Source organism: Rhineura floridana, chromosome 22 (assembly GCF_030035675.1).
Source record: "Rhineura floridana isolate rRhiFlo1 chromosome 22, rRhiFlo1.hap2, whole genome shotgun sequence".
Taxonomy (NCBI): Eukaryota; Metazoa; Chordata; class Lepidosauria; order Squamata; family Rhineuridae; genus Rhineura; species Rhineura floridana.
Genome location: NC_084501.1, coordinates 6,847,112 through 6,874,374, shown reverse-complemented (window position 1 = coordinate 6,874,374; position 27,263 = coordinate 6,847,112). Strand labels below are relative to the sequence as shown.

Genomic DNA, 27,263 nt, shown 5'->3' with positions numbered 1-27,263 from the left:
CAATCATTTCCCAGGGCAAGCTCCACCCTCTGCCCACCTCGCCGCGGCTGCACTCCTCTCCCCCCCATGCCTCCACTCGGGTCGACAAGCGGAAAGGTTGCCTTGGCTTCATTAACCCAACTTCGCTTCCTGAGAAGACAGGAGACTTTTATTTTAAAAAATAAAGCTCTTGTGCGGCTAAGCTTTACAGGACTGGAAGCTTCACCTATTGAAATTCTGTCTGCCCTCCAGCTGCAAAAGGTTTTTTCAAGGGGGAAAAATGTAGATGCCCCATAATTTTCTAGATGTAATCTTTTTAAAGTTTCTTCCTATACTCTTATCTCTTTGGAGGGGGCCACAGCTCCAAACCCTCTTTGATCTGCCCCCCCTCCACATTTTTCTCTCAGAGCTTCCCTGCCCTGAGTGTCATTGCAACTTCTTCCACATCTCCCTTTTCCCCATGGCATTTCTGGCAAGAACTGGGCCTGCCTTTGCAAAGCACATTCCTCCCCTGCTCTTCTGGTGGTCATATGCTCTTGTCTGCATGCTCCTTTCCAAGACTTTGCCAGTGGACATGCCTGTCAATAATGTTTCTTTTCAGGATTCTGCATTCTAGTGGTCTCCTAAATGAGACAGCTGGGCGATTTCACTTATCTTGGGGCTTGCAGTGGTGAGGGGATTTGTTTATGGGATACTTGCTAAATATTTGCTCTCCAGTTTATCTTTGTAACAGAAGGAACATGGGGTCATCAAGGAGTTCCCCCCTTTTATTGACATTGCAGAACATACACACAACATTCTTATTTGGTAAGCAGGCTGGCACCCTTTCCGGATGTCCACTTGACCAAGTTTAAGACCTCCTGATTCCAAAAATGATCATCCTGCAACACAAAACAAAATCAACAGAGACATCAGAAGTCCATTTTTAGATTTGCAGCCAGGAACCAAGACGCCTTCCTCAACCCTCACAGAATCTCCCTCATAACTCCTGGGTCCCAGCAGGGTATGGTCTAAACTTGGCACATGAAGCCACCACTTTGCTGAAGCTAAAGCTGGTCTGGCTTTGGTCAGCGCTAGGGAACCTTGAGTTCCACAACAGAAAAAAGGTGGGGTTTATTGTTCTTTTTGTGGTTATATCCCACAGACTTGCCCCCCTCCTGAGATACAGTGACCGGCCAAAGGTCACCCAGTGAACTTCCTGGACAAGTGGAAATTTGAACCCTGGTCTCCCAGGTCCCAGTCCAACACTCAAATCACTGCACCACACTGGCTCTGTGTTCATTTTTATCCACACTGGATATAAATAACAAACTTTACTGGGGTAACATTATTAACAACAATTAGGGAAGTGACACGCAGTACTGGGCCTTTCTCTCCCAAGGTGGGGACAGAACCCAGATGTCCTGGTTCCTCTCTGCCTCTCTCCTCCCCCATCCCCCAAATGTTTGACCAGTATTGTCTCTCACTCTCGCACATACACTCTCTCTCTCACAGACACACACAAAATGATGCCATAGGCCCTTGGAGTGAATGCTCTTGTAGGTGAGATGCTATTGTGAAATACATCATTTTGTTACCCAGTAAAATACTTGCCTATAAAAACTCAAGTGTGGATGTTCCCTATCCACATTATGCCACTTTTAAGTCTAGCTCAGTGCCACCTTTTCCTTGCCCAGCTCTGTTACCTTCAACAAACAGCCTGATACACACTACATTTCTGTGGATTCAGCTGCTGTTAAAAGCAACAGGATCAGGGATGTGGAAAAAGAGGTCACCCTCTCAAGGCTGTTTCTAAAATGTAGGAAGAGGTGGCTCAAGAACTGACTAGCTGGTAGTCCTTCCCTTAATCCCATTTGGTCATTTGAAGTCAGATGCTACCAGCACACTAGAAACCCCCAGCTCTCTTTCTCTTTAAATTTATTTATTATTTGATTTATATCCCGCCCTTCCTCTCAGCAGGAGCCCAGGGCGGCAAACAGAAGCGCTAAAAACACTTTAAAACATCATAAAAACAGATCTTAAAATACACTGAAACAAAACAACGTTAAAAACATTTTTTAAAAAAGCTTTAAAAAGCAAATTCAAGTGCGGCAGTAGAAGTGCAGAATTGGTATCAGGTTACTAATGGACTGGATGAGACCCAATAAACTGAAATTCAGTCCTAAAGAGGTGGAGGTACTGATGGTGGGTAGTTTGTCTAGCTGGGGAGGTGTTCTGGATGAGGCTACATTCCCTCTAAAATCACAGGTTTGCAGCCCAGGGATGCAGATAGATCCAGCTTTGTCACTGGAGGCTCAAGTAGCTTCCAAGACACAAAGTTTCACCAATTATGGCTGGTACACCAGCTGCACTCCCTCCCGTCAGAGTTAACTGGTGACGGGTACCCATCCCCTGGTAATCTCAATATTAGACTACTGAAATGCATTGTACATAGGGCTGCCTTTGAAAACTTAAGAAGGTAAGAAGAGCCCCGCGAGATGAGGCCAAAGGCCCACCTGGTCCTGCATCCTGCTCTTGCAGTGGCCAACCAGATGCTTGTGGGAAGCCCAGAAGTAGGACTTGAGTGCAACAATGCTCTACACATTTGCAGTATCCCGTAGCTCATATCCAGAGGCATGCTGAACAGGCATACAGTAGAGGTAGAGCATAGCCATCGTGGCTAGTAACCATTCTCAGAAACTTCAGTTACTACAAAATGCAGGTAAGGGTATCTAACTGGGATCGCCCACAGGGAGCATATCTTGCCAATGTTTAAACAATGACCTGTATGTTTGTTTTTAGGTACGGTTCAAAGTATTAGTGATCACCTCTAAAGTCTTGAACAGCTTGGGATCTGAAGGACTGCCTTCTACCACACAAGCCTGTCCTAACTTCATTCATCTTTGAGACCCTCCTCCAAGTCCCCACCCCTTTTGAAGTTAGGTGGGTAGTGACCGGGGCAAAAGTGTTCTTGGTACTCCCCAGACAGCCTTGCCAAGTGCTGGGTATGATACCCTTTCAGCATCATGTGAAAACATTTTTATTTTCACAGGCTTTCTAGAATATTTGATACATTTTTTTACATTACATGTGCTAAGGCTGAACTCTGTTCTTGAAAAGAACTTCTAAGGCTGCAAGCTGTTGGACCTGATTCCAGTTAAGACCTGCATTTGCCCAGTTTTGAGAAATGGAAAGGGCCTCTCAAAATGCCGTGCAAAACAGTGGTGAAGGAACAGTTTGTTCTTATCCTAAATGGTGTTTCTTCATGGTTGACAAGAGGTCTCTAAGTGGGTATTGTAGCTCCTCCTACAGCTCAGAGACAGGAAATGCTTCAACAGACATTTGTGCTCCTCCCCTCATGCTGAGGCTCAGTTTAATGTCTTGGAAAGCTCCAGAATCCAGCCTCAGAATAAAAGATGAAAACATAGAACATACAAACTTGATAGTAACAAACAGTGTTAGTAACATGGCCAACCACGAACCAAACAGAAAAGTCATGGCACTCACTGACTTTGTCCCTTCCACCAGAAAAATGGCAAGGGTGGGCCTTGGAGACCTCTTGTCATCCATGAAGAAACACCGTTTACGATCAGAACAAACTGTTCCTTCTCTCATGGATGACAGAGGTCTCCAAGTGGGACGTAGTAAAGCTGCAGACCTAGGGTGGGTCAGAGGCAGGCAGGACTTGTAAAACCCTGAGGCCAAATGAAGCATCTGCTGAGGCATACAGGTCAATTTTATAGTGTCTTGTGAACGTGTTACAAGTGGACCAGGTCGCTGCTCTACAGATATCTACTAGTGGAGTATTTGTAGGAAAAGCTACCGATGAGGCAGCAGACCTGGTAGAGTGTGCTGTAATATGTAAAGATGAAGGCAGATGAAGGGCCTATGATAGTGAGATGCAAGCCTTAATCCAATGAGCCAACGTTGTGGAAGACACTTGTTTTCCCATAGCAGCTGGATGGAAAGACACAAATAGTGAGTCAGATCGCCAAAAAGGCTTGCTTCTGTAAATGTACACCTTTAGCGCACGCCTGACGTCTAAGAAGTGGCATGCCTTCTCCCTGGGATGAGAAGGGTGAGGACAGAAAGAAGGCAAGATTAACTCCTGCTGTCTATGAAAAATCGTGTTCACCTTAGGAACAAAGGTTGGATTTGTACGTAGCACTACTCTGTCTTTATAAAAGGTACATAGGTGTTTTTCTACTGATAAAGCTTGTTAAATCTGACACCCTCCGTGCAGATGTAATGGCCACCAAGAAAGCTGTTTTAAACGATATCCTTAAAGGAACGGTATTCAGTGGCTCGAAGGGAGGCTTCTGTAGAGCAGATAGAACTGAATGCAAACTCCAGGTGGGAAAGCGATGAAGAACTGGCGGACTGATAACTGTAGCTCACCGGAGGAATCGCTTCAGCAACGGATGTGCAGCGAGAAAATCAGATGCCTGCCCTTGCAAAACAGATGACAAGGCTGACACTTGTCTTTTCAAAGTGTTAGGATGTATGCCCTTCTGAAGACCATCTTGAAGGAATAACAGCACTTCAGACACCCTAGCCAATACCAGGTTGACCCCTTTTTTTATTGTACCATGAGCAAAAAACAGCCCACGTCGCCTAGTAGCTTTGAATGGCCAATGGACGTCTGGATGCTAAGATGGTCATAATTATCTCTGAAGGAATTCCACAGTTCAACGGTTGCTGGTGCTCAATTTCCAAGCAGTCAGCTGAAGCCACTGGGGTCTGGATGGAGCAAAGGCCCTGATGAAGCAGGTCTGGGCGTGGTGGTAGATGGAATGGTGGTGAAGTGGTCAGCTGGATGATGTCCGAAAACCATGGGTGTCGTGGCCAGTAGGGAGCTATCAGCACCACTCGGGCCCTCTTGAATTGAATCTTCTTGAGCACCCTGGACAAAAGTGGTGTTGGAGGAAATGCATAATGCAGGCCCTTTGGCCAAGGGACTTCTAGAGATCCAGTTGTTCTGCCCTCCAACTCAGGTAGCAAGAGAAGAAATGTTGCTCCTGATGGTTTTCCTCGGAAGCAAAGGTCTATCCTGAATGTGCCGAATCTTGCCTGAAGAGAATTGAACATCTCGTTGTTGAGAGCCCACTCCCCTGGAAATAGTTGCTGTTGACTCAACCAGTCTGCTGTTACATTCAAGTGACCCTGGATGTATTCCGCTCTGATTGAGAGGTGCCACTCTACCCATGAAAGCATGGCCATCACTTCTGTGTGGACAGCCAGCGACTGAGTGCCCCCTTGTTTGTTCAAGTGGGCCCGTGTTGTCGGTGCGAATCAGCACATCTGGGAACTTGAGAGAGTAGAAGTGGCAGAGAGCTAGATGTGCCGCTCGAAGCTCCAGCCAGTTGATACTTTTGTGCGACTCTATTGGCGACCATGCACCCTGTACATACTGGCCCTGACAATGAGCCATCCTTTATTTATCTATACCCCGCCTTTCTTTTCATGATAGAAACCCAAGGCGGCTTACATATGGTTCCCAGGCGGTCTCCCATCCAGGCACTGACCAGACCTGATCCTGCTTAGCTTCAGCAGGGAGCTGGCCTTATGTGCCTTCAGACCATAGCCTGGGACCTTTGAGACTCACATCGGTAGTGATGAAGGAAAAAGGTGGATCCTGCAGAGGGACACCCCTCTGGAGAGATGTTGTCGACGCCCACCATAGCAGGGAATTCTTGACGTGTTGGGGAATAAGGACATACTGGTGCCTGCAGTGAGCAATGTCGCCCTGGTACTGGAGGAGCAGCCATTGCAGCAGGTGAGAATACAAACTAGCCCATGGAGTGATTCATATCGTGGAGGCCATCATGCCCAACAATTTTGCCAGCTTCATCATGTCTGCTCATGTTGCCCAAGCCAACGCAGTCGCCATGGTTGTGATTTTGTGGACCCTTTCTGGTGAGAGAGAGATGGACTGGTGAACAGTGTCCAACCATGCCCCCAAGTGCTGCAGCTGCTGTGATGGATCGAGCTGGCTCTTTAGAATGTTCACTAAGAAGCCATGGTCCTTTAGGTGCACCAACGTGATCTGGATGTCCTCCCGCACCTGATGAAGAGACTTTGATTGAATCAGAAGATTGTGCAGATAAGGATATATATGCAAACCTTGCATCCGAAGACCACTAATGTTGCCATCACTTTGGTGAAGACTCTTGGAGCAGATGCCAGACCGAAAGGCAAGGCTCTGAATTGGTAATGGTCTCCGTCATAATAAAAACACAGTAGTCATCGATTCACTGGAAAAACTGGAATATGTAGGTATGTTTCTTTCAAGTCCACTGATGCCAGGAAATCATGAGGCTGAAGGGCCTCCTTGATAGACATTAGGGTCTCCATCTTGAACTTCTGCTGAGTAACAAAGCGATTGAGGAATTTGAGGTCGAGTACTGTGTGCCAAGTTCCATCCTTCTTCCCCACCAAGAAGAAGACTGAGTAGAGCCCTGGGAAACATTCACTGGAAGGAACTTCCTTGATTGCAGAGATGTCTAATGACAAATCTTGTTTGAGACTGCTTGTTGCTTCACTATGGAACTGGAAATGGGCGAAGGAAGGAACCTGGCAGGCGGATACTCCAACAGCTCTATCCTATATCCTTCATTGATGATCTTGAGCACTCACTTGTCCTGAGTGGTACCCTGCCAGCGATGGGAGAACTGGCTGAGTCTTCCCCCTACTGGCGGGACCTGTACCGAGTCATAAACGCTGCTGGTTCTGGCGTCCTTGTCTCCCTTGGCCATAAGAATTCCTGGGGAAAGCAGCTTATTGATGCTTTTCCTGGAACTGTGATCTGTTCCAAGAGGGACGGCCACTTTTGAAGTCCCTACTGCAACCCGCAAGCCTGGAGCCACAAAAGGACTGAAAAGAGGTGAAAGGGCACCTGAATGAGTGTCTATCTTCCCATTTTTGTGATGCCATCACCTTCTTTTTGTCCTTTGTCTCCACCAGAATGTCTTTCAGTGCTGTCTTGCCAAACAACTTTGAGCCAGAAAAAGGTACCGAAGCCAGATTTGCACGTGATGAAGCATCAACCTCCCAGTGGTTCAGCCATAGGTGTCTGTGAGCGACCGTTGCTGCTGCTATAGCCCTGCATGAGAATTGGGTGGAGTCCATGGTCACATCCGCTATAAATGTCTAGGATCTGGAAACCTTCAGTAGAGTTTTCCTTACCCTAGTTGCGTTGATCAGTGTTATCTAACAGGTCTTCGACCCACAGTAGTGCCGCCCTAGCAAAAACTGAAGCTGCCACAGAAGCCCGAATTGACAGTGCATTAGCATCATGAGAACATTACTTTAAGGGCTGTATCTGACACCATTAGGGGACAGATAAAATGGGTCTGTATATTGCATTCACCATGCCTCTGGCAGGGTGGCAACGCATGAGGCAGCGGGAGGCAAGGGCTGTTTAGAGACGGGCAGTGCCGGTGTGCTGCCTAAATCAACGGGGGCTACTGCTCCCCTCTGCGGTGCTATTGCAGGCATTGGTGGCCTGCTTTGATCCAAAATGGTGGGCACCCTGGTTCCCCTATCCAAAATGGTGGGCATCATCATCCCACTATCCAAAATAGCGCGTTGCCACTGTCAGCCTCATAATGGCAGTCGCTATATCTGCTTGCTGCCGCCACCGCTGCTTCCCTTAACCCTGCAGGCTCTGTGGATTCCCTGGGAACGCTTCCAGTGTAGAACAGCCCCTAAAGCAAGAGCCTGAAGAAGTTCTCTCATCAGGATCATTAGTAAGCGCAGACGGCTTTCTCTGTAAAATGGCGGGAAGATGCGGGGACTGGGAACTGAACATGGCTACGGCCGAGTGCTGCCCAGATTTTTTTGCCTGCTTTTTCTTTGAATGTTCTCCTTTAATGCTGAGTTTCTCCACTGCCAATCTGACAGACTGACAGGTGTTAAGAAATAAAGACAGATCTGACAGGCATTAAGAAATAAAGACAGATCTGACAGGTGGGAACGATCTACAAAGAAGTCTAAGAGGCTGTTTTTGTTTTTAGGAAGGAAATGGAAGAAAGCAAAGGGAAGACAAAGCCTTGTCAGAGAAAGGTAAGACCCTCAACAGCAAAAGACTTGAAAAGGGGAAAGTTTTTTAAAAAAATAGCAACCAGAAGGAACAGTTTGTTCTTACCGTAAACAGTGTTGCTTTTCATGGATGACAAGAGGTCTCCAAGTGGGTATTGTAGCTCCCCCTACAGCTCAGAGACAGGAAACGCTTCAGCAGATACTTTTGCTCCTCGCCTCTTGTTGAGGCACAGTTTCATTTCTTGGAAAAGCTTTAGAGATCAGCCTCAACAGAAAACTCAAGGATCAAACATAGTACATAAAAAAAAGAACACTCATCCGTATAACAAGCGTGTTAGGAATAAGGTCAACTGACCATCGACAAATAGAGTAGAAAGGAGTCATGGCACTCCAATTCAGTCCCAGCCACTGGAACATCAATCAATCAATCGATGAATCACTCAATCAATACAGAGATTCACAAATACTGTAAGGGTGGGCCTTAAAGTCCTCTTGTCATCCATGAAGAAACACCGTTTATGGTAAGAACAAACTGTTCCTTCTCTCATGCATGACAGAGGTCTCCAAGTGGGACGTACAAGAGGGGAGGAGCAAAAGTATTTGCTGAAGCGTTTCCTGTCTCTGAGGTGTAGGGGGAGCTACAATACCCACTTGGAGACCTCTGTCATCCATGAGAGAAATACAAGGGGAGGACAGAAGACCACAAGAATGACAAACGAAGTATAGGAAAACGTGAGAAAAGGAATCAATCTCAGTGAGGAGAAGAATAGAGGAACCACATAGTATGTTCTCCGAGCTGATAGGAAACTGAGCCTCAGCAAGAGGGGAAGAGCACAAATGTCTGTTGAAGCATTTTCTGTCTCTGAGCTGTAGGAGGAGCTACAATACCCACTTGGAGACCTCTTGTCATCCAGGAGAGAATGGAGCTCCTCCACTCTTGGTTTGCAGATGAGATATCTGACACAAATGGGTTGATGGAACTCAGTGGTGCTCTTCAAGCAACATATCAGGGATCTTGGGTGGTTAACCACATTACTACCGCCACCTACTTCCTACACTGATTTCTCTTGGTTATTAACTGGAGCTGGGATGGACCTTTTCATTCTGCTGCTCATTTCATGGTGGAATGTTTCTTGACAAACCTGCCACAAATTTTCATTGCTCCTGATTCTCTTCACTGAAGGACCTGCAAACCTCTCCTGGCTTCTATCATGGAAAGCACCACAACCAATTTTAGTAGGACTTGAGAAGGAAGAGCTCAAAGAGGTGCCTGGTTCTGCTAACAGACCCTCTCTCTTTTCCTTGGTCATAGCCTCCCCAGAGGGATTTTGGTCTTCTGAATCCTCCACAGAGACCTCCCTGCTTGTTGGCCTCCTCTCCTTTGTTTGCCTCCTTCCACTGAAGTCTGAAGAGTCAAACAGAAGTCCTGCAGAACATAAAACCAGGGCAAGGTTGGCAATATGCTTCTATCATTCTTTCATCAATCCCATATCAACACATGCAACTTTCACTTACAGCAGGGGTTCCCAAACTGGTTCGCAGACCACCGGTGGTCTGCAAGTTTAATTAAGGTGTCCACAATGTGTCTTGTGAAGAACACTTGTAATCTGAATTCTATGGAATTTAAATTGTAATATAATAAAATGCAAATAAAAAATAAAAGAAGCAGTAAAAATACAATTAAAAATTATATAGCATCTAGCACAGAGCATTACCATTGCTTCAATGGGCCCAGAACAGAGCTTGGAAAAGTTACTTTTTTGAACTACAACTTCCATCAGCCCCAGCCAGCATGGCTACTGGATTGGGCTGATGGGAGCTGTCGTTCAAAAAAGTAACTTTTCCAAGCTCAATATATATTAAGTGGTCTGCCAAGACTCTCAGCAATTTTCAAGTGATCCATGGGGGAAAACATTTGGGGACCATTGCCTCAGAGAAGGGTTCCCCAACTGTGGTCCGGAGACCACTGGCTTCATTCAGGTGGTCGATGGCAGATCCTGGAAGAGCAGTGGGCAGAGCAGCTGCACCATGGTTTTAGAACCCAGCGGTCCACCCAGAAGGTGACTGGGACAGACTGGAAATGACGAAGGGACTTGAAAAGAGTAGAGAGGATTAGCAACGTTAATGAAAGGCTATAATTAAGAAATCTAATCTTAATTCAATAAAATCATACATCATCTTACACAGTGCATTACAATTGCTACAACAGGCAAAAAAATCATTAAGTGGACCACCAACACTTTAGCAATTTTCAAGTGGTCTATGGGGGGGAAATGTTTGGGAACTTAGCACATCTTATAGGTCCTGCTCTGGATCTCTTTTCCTTCTGAGACCAGACTGGTATCTTCTAAAAGAGCCTGCCCCAAGCAGGTGCCTTGCATCTGGAAGGCCACAGGCTCCCCAGCCCTGCTCAAGAAACAAGGCCTTTTCTGTTGTAACCCCTTTGCCTTAGAATTTTTTATCCTTTGAGACCCACCTATGTCATGGGTGGGAATGTCAGGACCGGAAGCCAAATGTGGCCCTCCAGACCTCTTCAAGTTCCTTCCCAGGCTGCACCTCTCACTGGTCCTCTCCATGCCCTCCTTGAATGTGTTTGCTTGGCTGGAATGTGTCCTGGAATTGTGATACCTGTTGCTTGCTTGTAGGGAGGATGGAGAGAGGTGTGTGGCATGTGTGTAGAAACCTGACTTTCGCATTGTTAGAATGCAGTCTATAGTACAAATGTAAGTATCACATCTCTTGCTCCACCCATTTTTGCATGCAGCCCTCAGAAGGTTGCCTACAAGGAAATGTAGCCCTCAGGCTGAAAAAGGCTCCCCTGCTCCTGCTCCTGCTCCATGTGGCAGTCATTTGGGAAACAGGTTAAGATGCTTCTGTTCCATCAGGCTAATTTGAAGTTTGAGAATGAATTCTTCTCTGCTGCTGTTTCTATTTGTTTTAGAATTGTTAGCATTACTTTGCATTTGTCTCACTGTTTCTGTGGTATTTGTGCATTCTCTTACAGTGGTGATTGTTTTGCTGCTTTGAAGGTTCCTGGTAAGCCAAAAGGTGGCCTAAGATATAATTAATAAATAGGGGCCACCCATTAACATTGCCCTTTCTTTACCTGGATAATTTCTAATATATATGGGCTATATTGTAACCCAATAGCTTCACCTGCTGAAAGCTGAAGAAAAAGCTGCACGGTCCCTGGGGTGGGGTTGGGAATGAAAAATCTCTGGGACCTGAGGTGCACCCAAATTATAACTACTCCCTGGCATCCACCTAGCATAGTCTATTCGTAAGATCATCAGTTTCAACCCTGGCCTTTGGCTGTCTCATCTGGGTCCCTTAATGCACAGTAAGGGCGAGTGGCTAGCTGATGGGGTATTTCTCAGAGGTTTAAGGAGAAGTCCAAATGTCCCATATAATAGAACACCATAGCATTCAGAAAGGCGAGGAGGCAAAAGGTTCTCTACTGTTCCAGATATTTGGCTTTGCTCCCCACCCCCAAATGTTTATTTAAAAAGGACCCAGAGACATTTTATTTTCAACATCACAAGCACCAGCTGGTGCCAGGACTGTATTTTGAGCCTTATATAAATGAAATTACTGTTGATAATTCATAACTCACTAAATGAGCTGCAGATTGCTAGGGCCCACCACCAAGATGTTCAAGAGGCACTACGGAGGTTCTTGTCAATGGCCTGTCAGGAAGCTTGTAGCAGAATAGGAAGGGGCAGGATCTTGCACCATCTAAACTCCAGGATCTCTGTCTCCTCTTCACACATACATGTTCCAACTTACCTTCCCTTCCATAATTGTCTTTTCCTCCTTGTGCCACCTCTGTGATGTTGGAACACAACAAAGTCTGCTTAATGGAGGGTAAAGGAAGGTCTGTACTCAGCTGCCCCACCCCTGCCTCATCATTTTTAGGCCACAGCTGCAAAAACATTAAGGCATACAAATTAGATCAACAATTGTGCTAGAACTCTATAGGTCCAGCAAAGTCACTGTGAAGGCCTGATTTGAGAAGATCTATCCACACACAACAATCTCATGAAGCTGATCACTGTATTATTAAGCCCCATTATTATATCCCTTTTACAGAAAGGAACAATGAGGCTCAGCACACTGATTTACCAAGTCCACTCCATGAGCCCAAGGCTGAGCTGAGAGTTGAATCTGGTCTCCTGGGCCCCAAGTCCATCAGCAGACCACACATCAATAAAGATAAAAGACATTTCACTAAAGAATTGGCTAAACTGTGATCTGAGCTGAATTTCAGAATAAATAATTTTGGTGTGAGATGCGCTCTTTGTTGCCAATACAGTAGTTGGAATTAGGCCCAAGCTCAGCAGAAGATGAATGGAGAAAACACAAGGGTCCAAGGATGGGCAGGAAGCACACTTAAGCAGAGAAACTTGCCTTTCTGATGTCACATGTGCTGCTGGGTTTCTGTTGTTGAAGAATGACTTTGTTGAAGGCCTCTTTGATGGTTACCTGGAGCGCCTGGGTATCTGCAACCTACAGGTGATATACATCTGTATGTATACATTTATTCTTGTGATTGTTATTTGTTTTACACTGTTTTTAATACTATATTTTAAATTGTTGTCACCTGCCATGGGACCTTGGGGTGAAGGGTAGGTAATTAATAATCATATTGTTATTATTATTATGGACATATATGTAGGTATTCTCTCTCTCTCACCCCCCTGAGCTGCAGCTTTCACTCTCCTGTAGGGAAAAAGTGAGCATGTGAGGTAGCACTTAAATTGAGTAGCCTGGAAGCTTGTTTAATTTAACTTTATTCATTGATGCATTTATTTATTTCCTGCCTTTCGTCCAAGGCAAGGCAGCATACATGATTTCCTCCTCCCCCCCCCACAACACTTTTTTATCTTAACAACCCTGGGAAGTGTTAGGCTGAGAGAGAGAGCATAGTGACTGGCCCAAGCTCCCTCAGAGAGCTTCATGGCTAAATGGGAGATTTGCCTCCTCAGTTCTAGCCCAACACTGAAACCACTACACCAACTAGTTTCTTACTGCCTTTGACGCACTAACCACTTCGATCTAGGAGTCTTCCTCTCCTTTCACAAGTTTGTATTTTCACTCTGAACAGTTTACCTTGAACATGTTTTTGTTGAATTCATTAGCTCACTTCCCCCTTCTTCTACATATGCCTCCTCAAGCAAGTTCAAGGATCAAACCCTGAAAATCTCACTTCCTTATCCTACACTTATTTACACAGGTTTTTATGCAACCAACCCAATGGCTCAATGCCATTTAATTAATTTATTTTATACATTCAAAATAAAACAAAGACAAACTTAGTAAAAACAACACCAAATTAAAATTACAATAACATAAAAAAGCAAGATCATAATAACAGTTCAATAGGGAAACTCATCAAATTCATCCAAACCATCCCACTGACCTCCAAGAGCTTGGTAGAATTGGTGCATTGTAACAATATCTGTAACATAAATCGCTGTACCTGCAAAGTTTGAAGGCACTTCCTTCTGAATTCGCTGTCAGTGCTGCTGGAAACTATACTGGAAATGGCATCTGTCATGATGGGCAAAGACTGTGCCAGTTTCTGCTGTTCCTGTGAAGACCCAAGAGCATGGCATGGCATTTGGATGCCTTACAGACCATACCAAATCATAGAGCAAAATATCTCTACCCTCAGCTGGGATTGCTTTTTGTAGATGCCACTTCTCCAGATGTGTGAGCAGAAGTATGCAAAAGTTTGGCAGGAACTTCATGCAGCACATAGTTAAACTATGTAATTTGCTCCCACAGGAGGCAGTGATGGCCATCAACTTGAATGGCTTTAAAAGAGGATTAGACAAATACACATGGAGGATAAGGCTATCAATGGCTACTAGCCATGATGGCTATACTCTGCATCCATGGCCAGAGGCAGGATGCTTCTGAATAGCAGCTGCTGGAAACTGCAAGAGGAGAGAGTGCTGTTGTGCTCATGTTGTGCTTGTGGGCTTCCCATAATGGGCATCAAGTTGGCCATTGTGAGGACAGGATGCTGGACCAGATGGCCTGATCCAGCAGGCTCTTCTTATGTTCTTATTCCCAGACTCTTTCCTGCCATGCCCCCCCAACCCTTGACCTCAATGGTCCTGGTGTTCTGTACTGAACTCTCACTTGGGTCACTTTGTGGTGCTGCTCCAGGATCCCACTGACTACTCCTTGGATGGCGCCTTTCACAGCTTGCTCGCTGCACAAGAGAATAGGAGAGAGATGTGACAGGATTACTCGCCGGTCCCCTGTGACACACAAAGAGTGAAAATGAGAAAAGATTAAATCTGGATGAAGGACAGTGGATCCCAAATGATCAAGCTGCAAATATTAAATACAAGAATTAGTACAAGAGGTATGTGTCAAAACCTCACAGCAGGATATACTTTAATAAAATGGGACACTTTTTGGTATTGTATTTGCCCAACTTTACCGCTCCAGAGAGAAAACCGATAAGGGGATATCAGATTGGGACCAACCTTTTACTCATGAGTGTTATGTATCTGAAAGTGGGAAGAAATGAAAGGGATGGATTTCCAAAATCCATATTAGGGCAATATTCTGTTAGGGCAATCAAAATATCATAAAATAGTGTGCAAGTTTTAAAGTTCTCCAAAACTCTTCATCAGGTTATGGTAAGCAGAGTGGAGGTGGGGGGAGGAACTAACTGGTGGTAAAGCCTCCATCTTGTAAGAGCCTTCTGATGGAACGTAGGAAGAGGTAGCAGACATTCAAACAAGGCTGTGTGGGTGCTATGCAGGTTTCAGGTTGCACCAAGGCCTTTTGAGAAGAAGGACTAACACAATGGTTGATCTCCCATCTCTGAAAATACAAAAACCAGCTGCTACCCAGGTTAGGTAGAATGCATGGGTTTCTTCATAGGTGGAAAAAGGTCTCCAAGCAACTTACAACATTGTTAAAACACAAATAAAAAAATGTTAACTATTCAGTTTTTATATAAATTTTAGGAGGTGTGCTTGTTTAAAGAAAAGGTCAATAGAAGCCAAATGAGGTAGCTTTACCTAGCAGTACTTGTTCCTCTCTTAGTACAGTGAATCCCCCAAAAGGAGAAACGTTCAAGGAGAAGACAGTGTCCTTCTCTTCAAATATATAGGACTGCTTTTTGAGACCATTTTTAAACAAGAAAACTGGGGGAGGGGAGGATTACATGTTTTGAACTATATAATGATGCATAAAGAATCTACAAGAATTGACAGGTGGATATCTATTCTAGATTCAGAGCATGTTCAGAGCCAAAAGCAGAAGAGTACACACACTGGTTTAGGCACTTATTGGTTCTCCAGCATTCTGGACTCTGGATGTGTGTGCACATGCTTCTGCTCCATGGCAGGTACTTATTTATTAAATTTGTTAGTCACTTTTCTACACAAGCATGTGCACTTGAAACAGTTAAAAGATTATCTATCAAGTTTTTTAAAACTCATTATATAAAGCAGTGGAGCAACCCTTCTTAGGAAGGCTACACAACAAAAGCCTGCCAAAAGCCTTCCAAAGTTATAAACCTGGGAAGGGAGAAATGTTTTTGCCTGGCACTTAAACATGGATAATAATGGTGCCAGGCATACCTTCCTGGGGAGAATATTCCACATGGGGGGGCTGCCACCGAGAAGGCCCGTTCTCGTGTTGCCACTCTCCGCACCTTTGGAGGGGGCACATGAAGAAGGATCTCCAGTGCTGTGTGCAGGTTCTGGGTTGGTAGAGAGAGGTGGTCCTTGAGGTATTGGGATCTTGAGCCATATAAGGCTTTATAGGTCAAAACCAGCACTTTGAACTGAGACCAGAAACTAATTGGTAGCCAGTGCAGTTGCATCAGAATTGGTGTTATGTGCTCAAACTCTCTTGTCCCAATGAACGGGTCTGGCTGCTGAATTCTGCACCAGCTGCAATTTCTGAACTGTCTTCAAAGGCAACCCCACATATAATGCATTGCAGTAATCCAACTTAGAAGTTACTGGAGCACAGACAACAGAAGCCAGGCTATCCCTGTCTAGATAGGGTTGCAGCTGGGCCTCCAGCCAAAGCGGATAAAAGGCACTCCTTGCCACTGAGGCCACTTGAGCCTCAAGCGACAGAAGTGGATCCAGAATTTCTTTATTTATTTATTTCATTTCATTTTTAAACCGCCCATAGCTAGTAGCTCTCTGGGCGGTGTACAAAACAGAGTTAAAATACCATGTCACAATAAAATCCGATTCAAATAACAGGAAAATTTAAAACATTAAGATGAACAATTAACATTAAACATTAAAACATTAAAATGCCTGGGAGTATAGCCAGGTCTTAACCTGGCGCCTAAAAGAAAATACCGTAGGCGCCAGGCGTATTTCCTCTGGTAAGCTGTTCCACAATTCAGGGGCCACCACAGAAAAGGCCCTAGATCTAGTAGTAATCCTCCGGGCATCTTGATGAGTTGGTACCCGGAGGAGGGCCTTAGATACTGAACGAAGTGGACGGGTAGGTTCATAGCAGGAGAGGCGTTCCACAAGGTACTGCGGTCCCACACCGTGTAAGGCTTTATAGGTCAAAACCAGCACCTTGAATCTGGCTCGGAAACAAATAGGGATCCAGTGCAAACGGGCCAGGACAGGTGTTATATGCACGGACCGATTGGTCCTTGTCAACAGCCTGGCTGCCGCGTTTTGCACTAGCTGTAGTTTCCGAACTGTCTTCAAGGGCAGCCCTACGTAGAGCGCATTACAGTAATCCAGTCTAGAGGTTACCAGAGCGTGAACAACTGAGGCGAAATCGTCGCTGTCCAGATAGGGGCGTAGTTGGGCGACTAAGTGAAGATGGTAAAACGCATTCCGTGCCACCGAGGCCACTTGAGCCTCCAGTGACAAGGAAGGGTCAAAAAGGACACCCAAACTACGAACCTGTTCCTTCAAGGGGAGCGTAACCCCATCTAGAACAGGACGAACATCCACCATCTGGGCAGAGAAAGAGTTCACCAACAGTGTCTCGGTCTTGTCTGGATTGAGTTTCAGTTTATTAGCTCTCATCCAGTCCATTATTGCGGTCAGGCAACGGTTTAGCACATCGACAGCCTCACCTGAAGAAGGTGAAAAGGAGAAGTAGAGCTGCGTGTCATCAGCGTACTGATGGCAGCGCACTCCAAAAACTCCTGATGACCGCACCCAGAGGCTGCATGTAGATGTTAAAAAGCATGGGGGACAGAACTGATCCCTGAGGGACTCCACAATGGAGAGTCCAGGGTATCGAGCAATGTTCCCCAAGCACTACCTTCTGGCGACGATCCGCTAAGCAGGAGCAGAGTCACTGCCAAGCTGTGCCCCCAACTCCCAACTCCGCAAGCCTCCCCAGAAGGATACCAAGCTATGTACCTGCTCCTTCAGAGGGAGGGTAACCCCATCAAGAGCAGGCTATAACCCCTCCATTGGAAGTGATATAAATCTAAACATTTATTTATTGTCAGGCTTTCCAGATCCCGTCTCAGCCAGCCCAGGAACTCCAGTAACCTAAATTCCAATGGAGGGCCACAGCTCCACTGAAAACCCCCTATTGAAATGGATCTAGAAAATTGGTTTCATCCAAGAGAGCTACTGTTGCAAACTGTTCTTTAACCAGGCAGCTATATGGGGAAAATGGTTTCTAAACTATTATTTTTCTAGCAATCTGCATGTTTTTGCAGATAACAGCTGTGAGGCACCACTAAAATATTTGAAAATCAACATCTTCATGGCATTTGTATTTTTAGTGTGGGATAAACATAACCTTAAAGCTCAGTTTTAATAATTCATCCCCTCTGCTTTACGGTTTAGAGATTAGAAAGCTTTCTCACCACAACCCCATCGCATTAGGGGTGAGGGAACCAAAAACAACCAAAGAAAAAAAAACCACACCCCACTTAAATGCATGCTTGATTAACTGTGGCGCCACACTATACATGTCATTCTACAGCTCCTCTGCCCAGCCTTCAAGTGGTAGACCATTCCAAAACTTATCCGGCACATTACTCTATCCCCTATCCCCTCCCTCAGAATAATACAGAGATATAAATAACTGTGTGTACAGAAACTGTAGACTGTCTTGTCATTAAACTGATCTGAGTAAGCGAGAAAGAGGAAGAGCAGCAGTGTTTGTTCCTGAGTATCTGGGTCCTGTTTGTGGCTGGCACGCAGCTTGTATCTGACATCAGGTTTTGCAGTATCTAAGAGACAGAATATATCACATGTAAATAACAGAGACAAGGATGAATGACTGTATTAAAGTAAGTGGGTGATAACAAATATGGTTTTTTAAACTAAGTAAATTATCTGGGAGAGAACTAATTTTCCACCTCATGCCCCACCCCCAGTTTTTAAAAACATAGAACTTTTTGTTTTGAAGCTATTTAGTTTATGCCCCTGCTATTCAAGATGGCAGATAAGAAGGCACCTTGAGTTCCATCTTCATACTCATTTGGAGCTGCATGCAAGGGTTGTGCAAGAACTGAATTTATTTACTTAGATCTGTATTGTAAATCTATAAAAAAAACAGTTGCAATGCCAGAACATTCCAGATTTTGATTTAAATGTAATGCTAGGCATATAAGAAAAAAAAATACAACCAGCATCTCTTTTAGGTCACCACACTATCTGCACATTGTTAGCATGTTAGGATAGAGATCTGTGGGTTTAAACACCAGCAACAGGGCAAATACACTAAATGCCCACCATCATGTTTAAATCAGGCTTAAAGATCTGGTATATGGTGTAGTTTCTGGACAATAAGCCAGTGTGATGCAGCAAGTGCAATGTGTTCTGTTTGGATGCAGGAGTTCTGGGTTCAAATCCTGACAGCTGTGAAGCTCAGTGGGTGTCCTTATGAGAGCCACTCATTTCTCACTTATACCTAAAGGTCTAATTACATGTTCCATTAGTAGCATGCTTACTTGTGTGCTCCTTAATTTTCTCCCAAATGTGTTGTTGCATGAGTTTCCACTAAGGATGCATGCTTGTTCAGTCATATAGGTGATTTTCCTCCGTTTCCTGAATACTATCCAATGGCACTTTGCGCCAACACCCATATGTTCCTCCTAAACCCTGGATAATATCTCATCATCCTTTTTCCTTAGTTTCCTTTAGTCTAGCAAATAATCCCTCCTTCTCTCTTGCATTTAATGAAAAAAATCTTGCATTGGCTGCTTCTATTCACCAGATACTACCATGACATGTATTTTTTTTTTCTTATTTGCTACTTATATTCATGTGCTGCTGGTAACCCTAAACCTACCTTATAAAGTTCTTGTGAGGGTCAACAGTAAATCCATTTTGTGCACAACAAGTAATTATGCAAGTGACAAATATATTCTCATTACCTTCCTCCCAATGGGGATCTGAATTCAGTGTTGCCCGGTAGCCATATCTCTCCCACGCTGCTAGGCATGATGGATCTTTAAAGAAAGAACATGATGCCCCCTTTGTGGGGAACAATACAGGCAGGCCTGCTGGGTCATAAACAAAGATATATTGCTAGCTAAGGAAAATGTCATTGGGAGGCAAATGAATGGTGGCACTGATGTGGTGATGACATTACTACAAAGCATATTTAAATGCAGCTACAGTCAGTAGGGAGGAGTACAGGTTGTTAAGTTGCATGTGTTTTATCATGAGCCCATTCCATCCTCTTTCTGTATTAATCTGCAATTTTTAAATTTAAAACTGCATAAAAATCATATTTAAATACATACTTAAATATGTATTTTATTATAAATATATATTTATCCAAAAATACACATTTGTTTATGAATTTTGGTACACTTTTTGAATTGAAAACTGTATTGCAAAATTTGGGGGAGTGCAAACTCAAAAAGATAATTTCATTCCAGTCCATGGATTAGTTCAGGAGATAAAATGGAAATGGAAATGGGCTACCTTCAAGTTGATACCGACTTATGGTGACCCTATGAATAGTGATTTAATGGTATGCGGTATTCAGATGGGGTTTCCCATTGCCTTACTCTGAAGCTCCTCCCCAGCTGGCGAGGGCCTGCTCAGCTTGCCACAGTTGCACAAGCTAGCCCCTTCCTTATTATTTATTATTTATTTCATTCCATTTCTATACCGCCCTTAGCCAATGGCTCTCTGGGCGGTTCACAGCAAGGAATAAAATACAATACAGTAAAATAAAAATCAGATAAAATCACTAAAAACATACAACATTGAGCATTTAACAGCTTAATATAGAATAACTTAACAATAAACAGTAAACATTAAAATGCCTGGGAGAATAAAAAGGTTTTCACCTGGCGCCGAAAAGATAGAAGAGTAGGCACCAGGCGCACCTCATCGGGGAGACTGTTCCATAATTCGGGGGCCACCACTGAAAAGGCCCTGGATCTAGTAACTGCCCTCCGAGCTTCCCTATGGGACGGAACTCGGAGGAGGGCCTTAGATGTTGAACGTAGTGAGCAGGTAGGTTCATAGCGGGAGAGGCGTTCCGCAAGGTATTTTGGTCCCGCACCGTGTAAGGCTTTATAAGTCAAAACTAGCACTTTGAATCTAGCCCGGAAACAAATAGGTAGCCAGTGCAAACGCGCCAGAACAGGTGTTATGTGTGCGGACCGTCTGGTCCTCGTCAGCAGTCTGGCTGCTGTGTTTTGCACTAGCTGTAGTTTCCGAATTGTCTTCAAAGGCAGCCCCACGTAGAGTGCATTGCAGTAGTCCAATCTCGAGGTTACCAGAGCATGGACGACTGAGGCGAGGTCATCACTATCCAGATAGGGGCGTAGCTGGGCTACCAACCGAAGATGGTAGAACGCATTCTGTGCCACCGAGGCCACCTGAGCCTCAAGCGACAGGAATGGATCGAAAAGGACCCCCAAGCTACGAACCTGTTCCTTCAGGGGGAGTGTAACCCCATCCAGAACAGGTTGAACATCCACCACCCGGGTCGAGTAGGCGCCCACCAACAGCGTCTCAGTCTTGTCAGGATTGAGCTTCAGTTTGTTAGCTTGTCCGCAACTGCCAGCTGGGGGCAACTGGGCTCCTTGGGACTATGCTGCTTGCCCAGGGCTGCACAGGTGGCAGGGCACGTAACCCCTGAGCCACTCACTGTGGGGGTAATCTTTAGCTGGCCCTTGACACCCAGGAGACACGAACGAGCGCGGATTTGAACTCACAGACTCTGGACTCCCATCCAGGCTCTCCTCCCCACTGTGCTATACCAGCTGTTTCAGGAGGTAAAAGTTAAGTCAATTTGCTTAAAAATGCAAACCAAATGAAATTTTCCTCCAACCTCTCTTCCCACCTACCCCCTCAAATCTCCAAAGCATTAAGATGGCCACTTACATTCCCTCAGTTTTAGCAATATGTATCAGCAAAAAGGAAAAGAGATGACATACAGCTGCCTACGCTGTTATATGCAAATTTAGAAATTACTCTAATTTGAACAGAAATACAATACGCTTCATCAGAGGGGGAAGACTGTGATCAGGTGACCTGTATGCCTGCTCAATCTGCTGTCCTGGTGCTCACTGTTGATGGGCTGTTTCAAGGCCCCTCCTGCTCTCTCTTCTTAGGGTTCTTTTATCTTTACACTGGATTTGGAAAGGTCTCCCCCTCTCTCTTTTAAATATTTTTTATTAAGTTTTCCAAGCATGAACAATAAAACTATACTGTTGCGCGCCTCCCCAATCTCTGAGCGGTGAGATTTCAGGGGTCCCTGCACTTGTCCAGGGTTTGGTTTCCTTTGGGAAGGTCAGCGGAGACTGTGGTGTCTTTATGAAATATGGTTTATTTATTTACACATATTCCAACCTGAGCTTAGGATGGAGGGGTTCAAGGCATCACCAGTACAATATCCAGCTTTTCCATCAGTGTTACAGGAGGCATCCTAAAGCCATCATGCAGAGAGATAGCCTCTCTGCCTGCCTCCAGTTCCCAGCCTTCCTCTAGACCAGCCTTTCCCAACCAGTGTGCCTCCAGATGTTGTTGGACCACAACTCCCATCAGCCTCAGCCAGCATTGTCAATGGTCAGGAAAGATGGGAATTGTGGTCCAACAACATCTGGAGGCACACTGATTGGGAAAGGCTGCTCTAGACACTCTAAAACACACTCAAAAGCACAACCCTCTGCTAGCCGCCGGGGGGGGGGGGAGGCTCTCCTGAAGAGTTTCAATGACAGAAGCATCTTCCTGGCCCATTCACCAGTTGCTGGGCACCTAATAGGCCCATTTGCAAACTGGCCACCCTATTAGCTTAACAAAAGAAACTCCAGCAGAGCCAGCCCCTCACCCCAAGGCACAGGATTCCAAATCAGAGGCTGGAAGGGGACTCACGGGGATCATCCATTCCAACCCCCAAACTCACAACAATACAAACTACATTAAGTGTCTCCAGAGCTTGGAAAAGTTACTTTTTTGAACTACAACTCCCATCAGCCCCAGCCAGCATGGCCACTGGATTGGGCTGATGGGAGTTGTAGTTCAAAAAAGTAACTTTTCCAAGCTCTGAGTCTCACACAAATAAATAAACACAATAATCATTTTGAAGCACAGCAAAAGCTGAAGAGATTAGACTAAACAACAACATCATGCCATAAATAGGCCAATATTCTTGTTAATGGACGGATGTGTTGTGAACTTTATTCTAGTTCTCCAGTCCTCAGATAAACAGTGAGCCTCACTCTATCTAGATTCTGTTTCATCATCCACATCCCATCTGGGTTCTTTCACTGATCACAGCAAAGGATACAGAGACAGCAGCAATCTGTGCTGGCTTGTTAGGGAATGGTTTCTGGCAGGGACACAGGGATACGACAGGCATGAGCTTCAGCTCTCCACTGAAGTCTCTTTCAGCTACTTCATCTGGGATTAAGAGGCCAACTGGCTCACCTGTCTTGGGGTGGATTTTGTCACAAGACAAGATCACTTCCCTGGCTACGGACCTGGCCAAACCAATGAGGGTTGGGGGGTTGGAAGCAGAATCAAGGAAACAGCAAGAGGAAGACAAATTTGGCCAGGCTTCCCCAACCTGGTGTCCTCCAGGTTTGTTTGTTTTTACTCTAACTCTAATCAGTCCCAGATAGCATGGAGGCTACCTGGGTGGGTAAGGCAGGGCTAAACTAGCCCATTTTCAGGCCACATTTGCGATTCACCTGCAGTTAACAATTGCAGGAACTGTACTGATTTGGAAGCTCAGATATTTGTGTATCTATCAGCACACCGTTGGGTTTTTCAGTCCTGTGTGCTAACAAATTCAAAATTCTGCAACCAGAAAAAAACATGTTATGTGACTGGTTGTAGTTTGCTCAAGTTATGCAGATTTACATATATTTCATTAGAACAGTGAGACTTATTTCAGAGTAAACATACATGGGATTGCACTATAAGGTAAGTGCCACAGCATCTTCTTTCTACTTGCTGTTACAGGCTAATCTGTACACAGACCACTTGGGACAGCAAAACATAGTAAAGGTCTCTTCCAAGCTGTACAGTTAGTGAGGGCCCATCCATACCTAAACGTAAAATCCGTGTTTTCTATATTCGGTTGGTGGCCTTGAGATCCATACATGTCCTATTTGTGGTCAGATTATTGTGAAAACCCGGTTTTTAAGCATCCGTAAGTGTGGCCTTTTTTCTTTTTTGTCTAAATTGCTTTAGCATTGGCCATCCCCCTAAGTCCACCCCTTTTCAGTGATTGGTCCATAATGGTTGTTAGCTGTTCACATGCTTTTTTGGAAGAGCGCAGAGATGTACATCTTTTTTTTAAATTCCCATGCATTGCCAGGTTTGTGGATATGCTATTGGGTGGGAAGGAGACAAGGGGCTTGGCATATGACGGAAGAACGCCCATGGACCGCCTATTGCAGGAAAGTCCACGGCACTGAGTCCAAGCACATGGTTTAGGAAAGTATATTGGTTTTTCAGTAGTATTCCTAATGCAGATTTGTGAATGTGAAAATCCATACTAGCCTGCAACATCATATGAACGATGGTGAATTAATGAGGACACAAAGCTATAACACTGCAGATTATACAGTTGTATGGATGGGCCCTGAGACGAGTGTATCCTTGTTTTTTAATAGGAGTGCTCCTGCTCAGGGTTCAAGCAGTCCTCCATCCTGCCTTCCTGCTCCCAGATACTCTCTCCACTCTGACTCCCCATTTCCTGTTTTCTTTTTCTGACACTCAGTTTTCCATGGCTGCTGAGCATGCTTAGTCCTTGTTAGGCTAGTTTTTTTTTTGGGGGGGGGGGAGAGGTTGCCTCCTTCAGGTTTTAAACAAATACTGTTTGTGCTTGGCAGTCCTCAGAGTTGCCCCAATCATGCTGATTCCTCCCTCTTGTTTCTCAGAGACCAGAGGAAGCCTGTAATGGAGAGCAAGGAGGGTGGTGCCTGCCCCAAGCCAAGCCAGAATGCACTCTATGGAGGAAGTCACTTCTCATCACAAATAACTGGTGAACTTGGTGAGAGTAGATTGCAAGCTGCTTCTGCTCTAGTCAAGTTCAATTCCTATGGGAATGAAGAAAAAAACCCTCTTAAAATAGTCTGGTTCTGCTGAGAGGGAGAGGTAGCCTTGCATTTTATTTCAGTGCACATGTGGATTAATTATTATTAACATTACTAATTTGTATCCCACCATTCCATTTAAAAATGCTCAGGGTGGCTAACAACATACAATAAAAACAACCAAAACATGTCAATAATAAATAATGCAACAATAACATCAAAACATTTTTATACTGTTCAGAGTATATTCTCAACTCAGCAGACCAAAAGCCTTCTGAAATAGGAAGGTCCTTGACAAGCAGTGGAAGGCCAACAAAGGCAAGCAATGAATTCCAGAGCCTTGGTGCAACCATAGAAAAGATTCTCTCCTGAGTCCCACCCAAGCTATTGGGGGGGAGGATACAAAGAACAGCTCCCCCCCCCGGATCTTAATGAAAGCAGTGGTCAGGCTCATGGGATATGCAGCTATCCTTTCACATTTAAAAAAAAGCCCTTTCATACACAACTCCAGAACTGCACTGGACAGTTGTATGTGTAGTTTACCACGCATATTATGTCCAATATAGGTGCCTAGGACAGGGACATCAAAAATGCACATATATGTATGGTAACTGTCCTGGTCCAGCTTTGGAAAGTTAGCTTTGGTTTTTCCAAAGAGCTTGTCTGACTGACCAAGCAAGTGACCCACAGTCACCCCACTACACATGGACGCACACAGCGCTCACCTCCCATATCTACCAGAGGGCAACACAGACTGCTTCTGAAATAAGGTGCTCCCTGCTACTTCTTTTTAAAATCACCTCAACTGGTATTTTTTGCAAGCAAATAATCTAAGTGCCTGAAGCAGGGCTTTGTGGCCAGAAGATTAAGGAGATGAAGGAAATGTTCTGGCGCCCAGACTCCTTCACCCTGCATGGTTGCTTAACCCTCTCAATGTCTGGCATTCATCTTAAATTCAAACTTGTCCTGAGTAGAAACTTACTAAGGTCACCCACACTCAGCCACCCACAGTAGTGCTCCAGCATAGTTCCTATTCATTGACACAGTGTTTGTACAGAACTACCTCCCAGTATATTGTGGCTCCAGTTTTACAAAGCAGAAAGGCTAATGGTTCTTCACATCTGCCTCTTTTAATCTTTTCATCATGTATTTCCTGCACAAGGGACAACAAAGCCACCACACCATCCAAATCTTAAGATCCCAAATATCTTGCTGGTGTCCCTAAAACTCATTTCCATTTATTAAAGGTCAACATATATCCATAATGGCTTAATTGGCACTGCAGCACAAACCCCTTCCCCCAACTCCTCCTCACCTCACAAAATGATTCCTGTCACTCAGTAGTCTTATCTCACTTGGCAAACATGTGATGGCTCCCCTCTCTGTGCTATAGGGCAGAAGGAAGAAAGGTTTTGAACAGTTTTGGCATTTGGTCTTTTTCCCCCTCTCATAAAAGAGATCACTAACAAAAATGTACAAGATCCCTCTCTACACCCTTGGCTATTCTCATTTAGTTTTCAATTACTGCTGCTACACGTTCTAAAAGGTACAACACAAAATATGTCCATAGTATGACCAGGTTTATGTTGTAGAATGGACCAGTCAATGTCCAGAACGTTACATCACTGATAATAGCTTGCACCTGGATACCGTATCCATCTTTTGAAGGGGGAAAGAGAAAGGCAAAGGGACAGAGAGAATATAAACAAGTGGGATCCACAACAAAATGTCACTGAGTGGAGTGTTGCTGTTCAGAGTTCTAGCCAGTCATGCCCTTTCCCAGGATACTTCATTCCACCACTCCAGTGTTCTGGTTTCCCCCATCCCATCCCCCCAACAGTCAGCCAGCATTCTGTGACAAGAGAGCATGTTTCTTCATTGGATTGTTTGGGGGTTTGCCTGCTAAGAGAGGTTTCTTTCCCACTTAAGCTTTTTTTGTAGTTTCTGCTGCAAACCACAATGTTCCCCAAACTTGCTTTGCCATTTGGGCTATATAAGAATCAGAGACTGAATTTGCTGTTAATATATAGGACCATATATAAGATTTACAAAATATGGTGCCCATATTGCAGGTAGTTCCTGAGTCTGAAAAGGGTTGAAGGCCCCTGATGTCAGATATGTTGTCAAAGGTGAGGATATACAGTAATGTTATCTGTGGACCCTAACACCACACTAGCCCATCTCCATACAGTGTAAATGCTAGGGATATATTCACATTGCAACACTTATCACATGATAGCCAAGGCAACAAATCACACTATGGGTAAAAAATATTATCATATGCCAACGTCCAATATTATTACTATTCACAGGCTAAAAAGGCAGATACTAGACCAGGTACTCCAGCTTTTCCCTAGACAAGTGGACAGTAGTTGAGAGACTGACAGCACAATCCTATGAATGGTTATGTTCATATTTTGCTCCCACAGGAGGCAGTGATGGATTGGCTACTAACTTGGATGGCTTTAAAAGATTAGACAATTCAGGGAGCATAAGGCTATCAATGGCTACTAGCCACAATGGCTATGTTCTACCTCCATTGCTGGAGGCAGAATGCCACTGAATGCTGGAAACCACAAGAGGGGAGAGTGCTCTTGAGCTCATGTCCTGCTTATAGGCTTCCCAGAGATATCTGGTTGGCCACTGTGAGGATAGGATGCTGGACTAGATGGGCCACAGGGCTCATCTAGAAGGCTCTTATATTCTTAGGGAAGTCCGACTGTTTTGCTCTAAGTTCACATATCTCTTCAACAGGTAGAATGGAAGGCTAGCT

General features: G+C 44.7%; 1 protein-coding gene across 1 annotated transcript in view; it reads right to left on the bottom strand.

Annotated features, from left to right (window-relative positions):
* Positions 1-12,387: 12,387 nt before the first annotated feature.
* The window catches only part of TOP6BL (TOP6B like initiator of meiotic double strand breaks), a 36,084-nt gene continuing 21,208 nt past the window's right edge, over positions 12,388-27,263 (bottom strand). Inside the window, exons 7-13 of the mRNA XM_061606716.1 lie at positions 25,806-25,877; positions 22,741-22,927; positions 19,358-19,511; positions 18,071-18,208; positions 14,146-14,267; positions 13,478-13,588; positions 12,388-12,504 (exon numbers count right to left, since the gene is read on the bottom strand). Of these exons, the coding sequence (XP_061462700.1) occupies positions 12,388-12,504; positions 13,478-13,588; positions 14,146-14,267; positions 18,071-18,208; positions 19,358-19,511; positions 22,741-22,927; positions 25,806-25,877 (901 nt within the window). The remainder of the gene's footprint in view (positions 12,505-13,477; positions 13,589-14,145; positions 14,268-18,070; positions 18,209-19,357; positions 19,512-22,740; positions 22,928-25,805; positions 25,878-27,263) is intronic.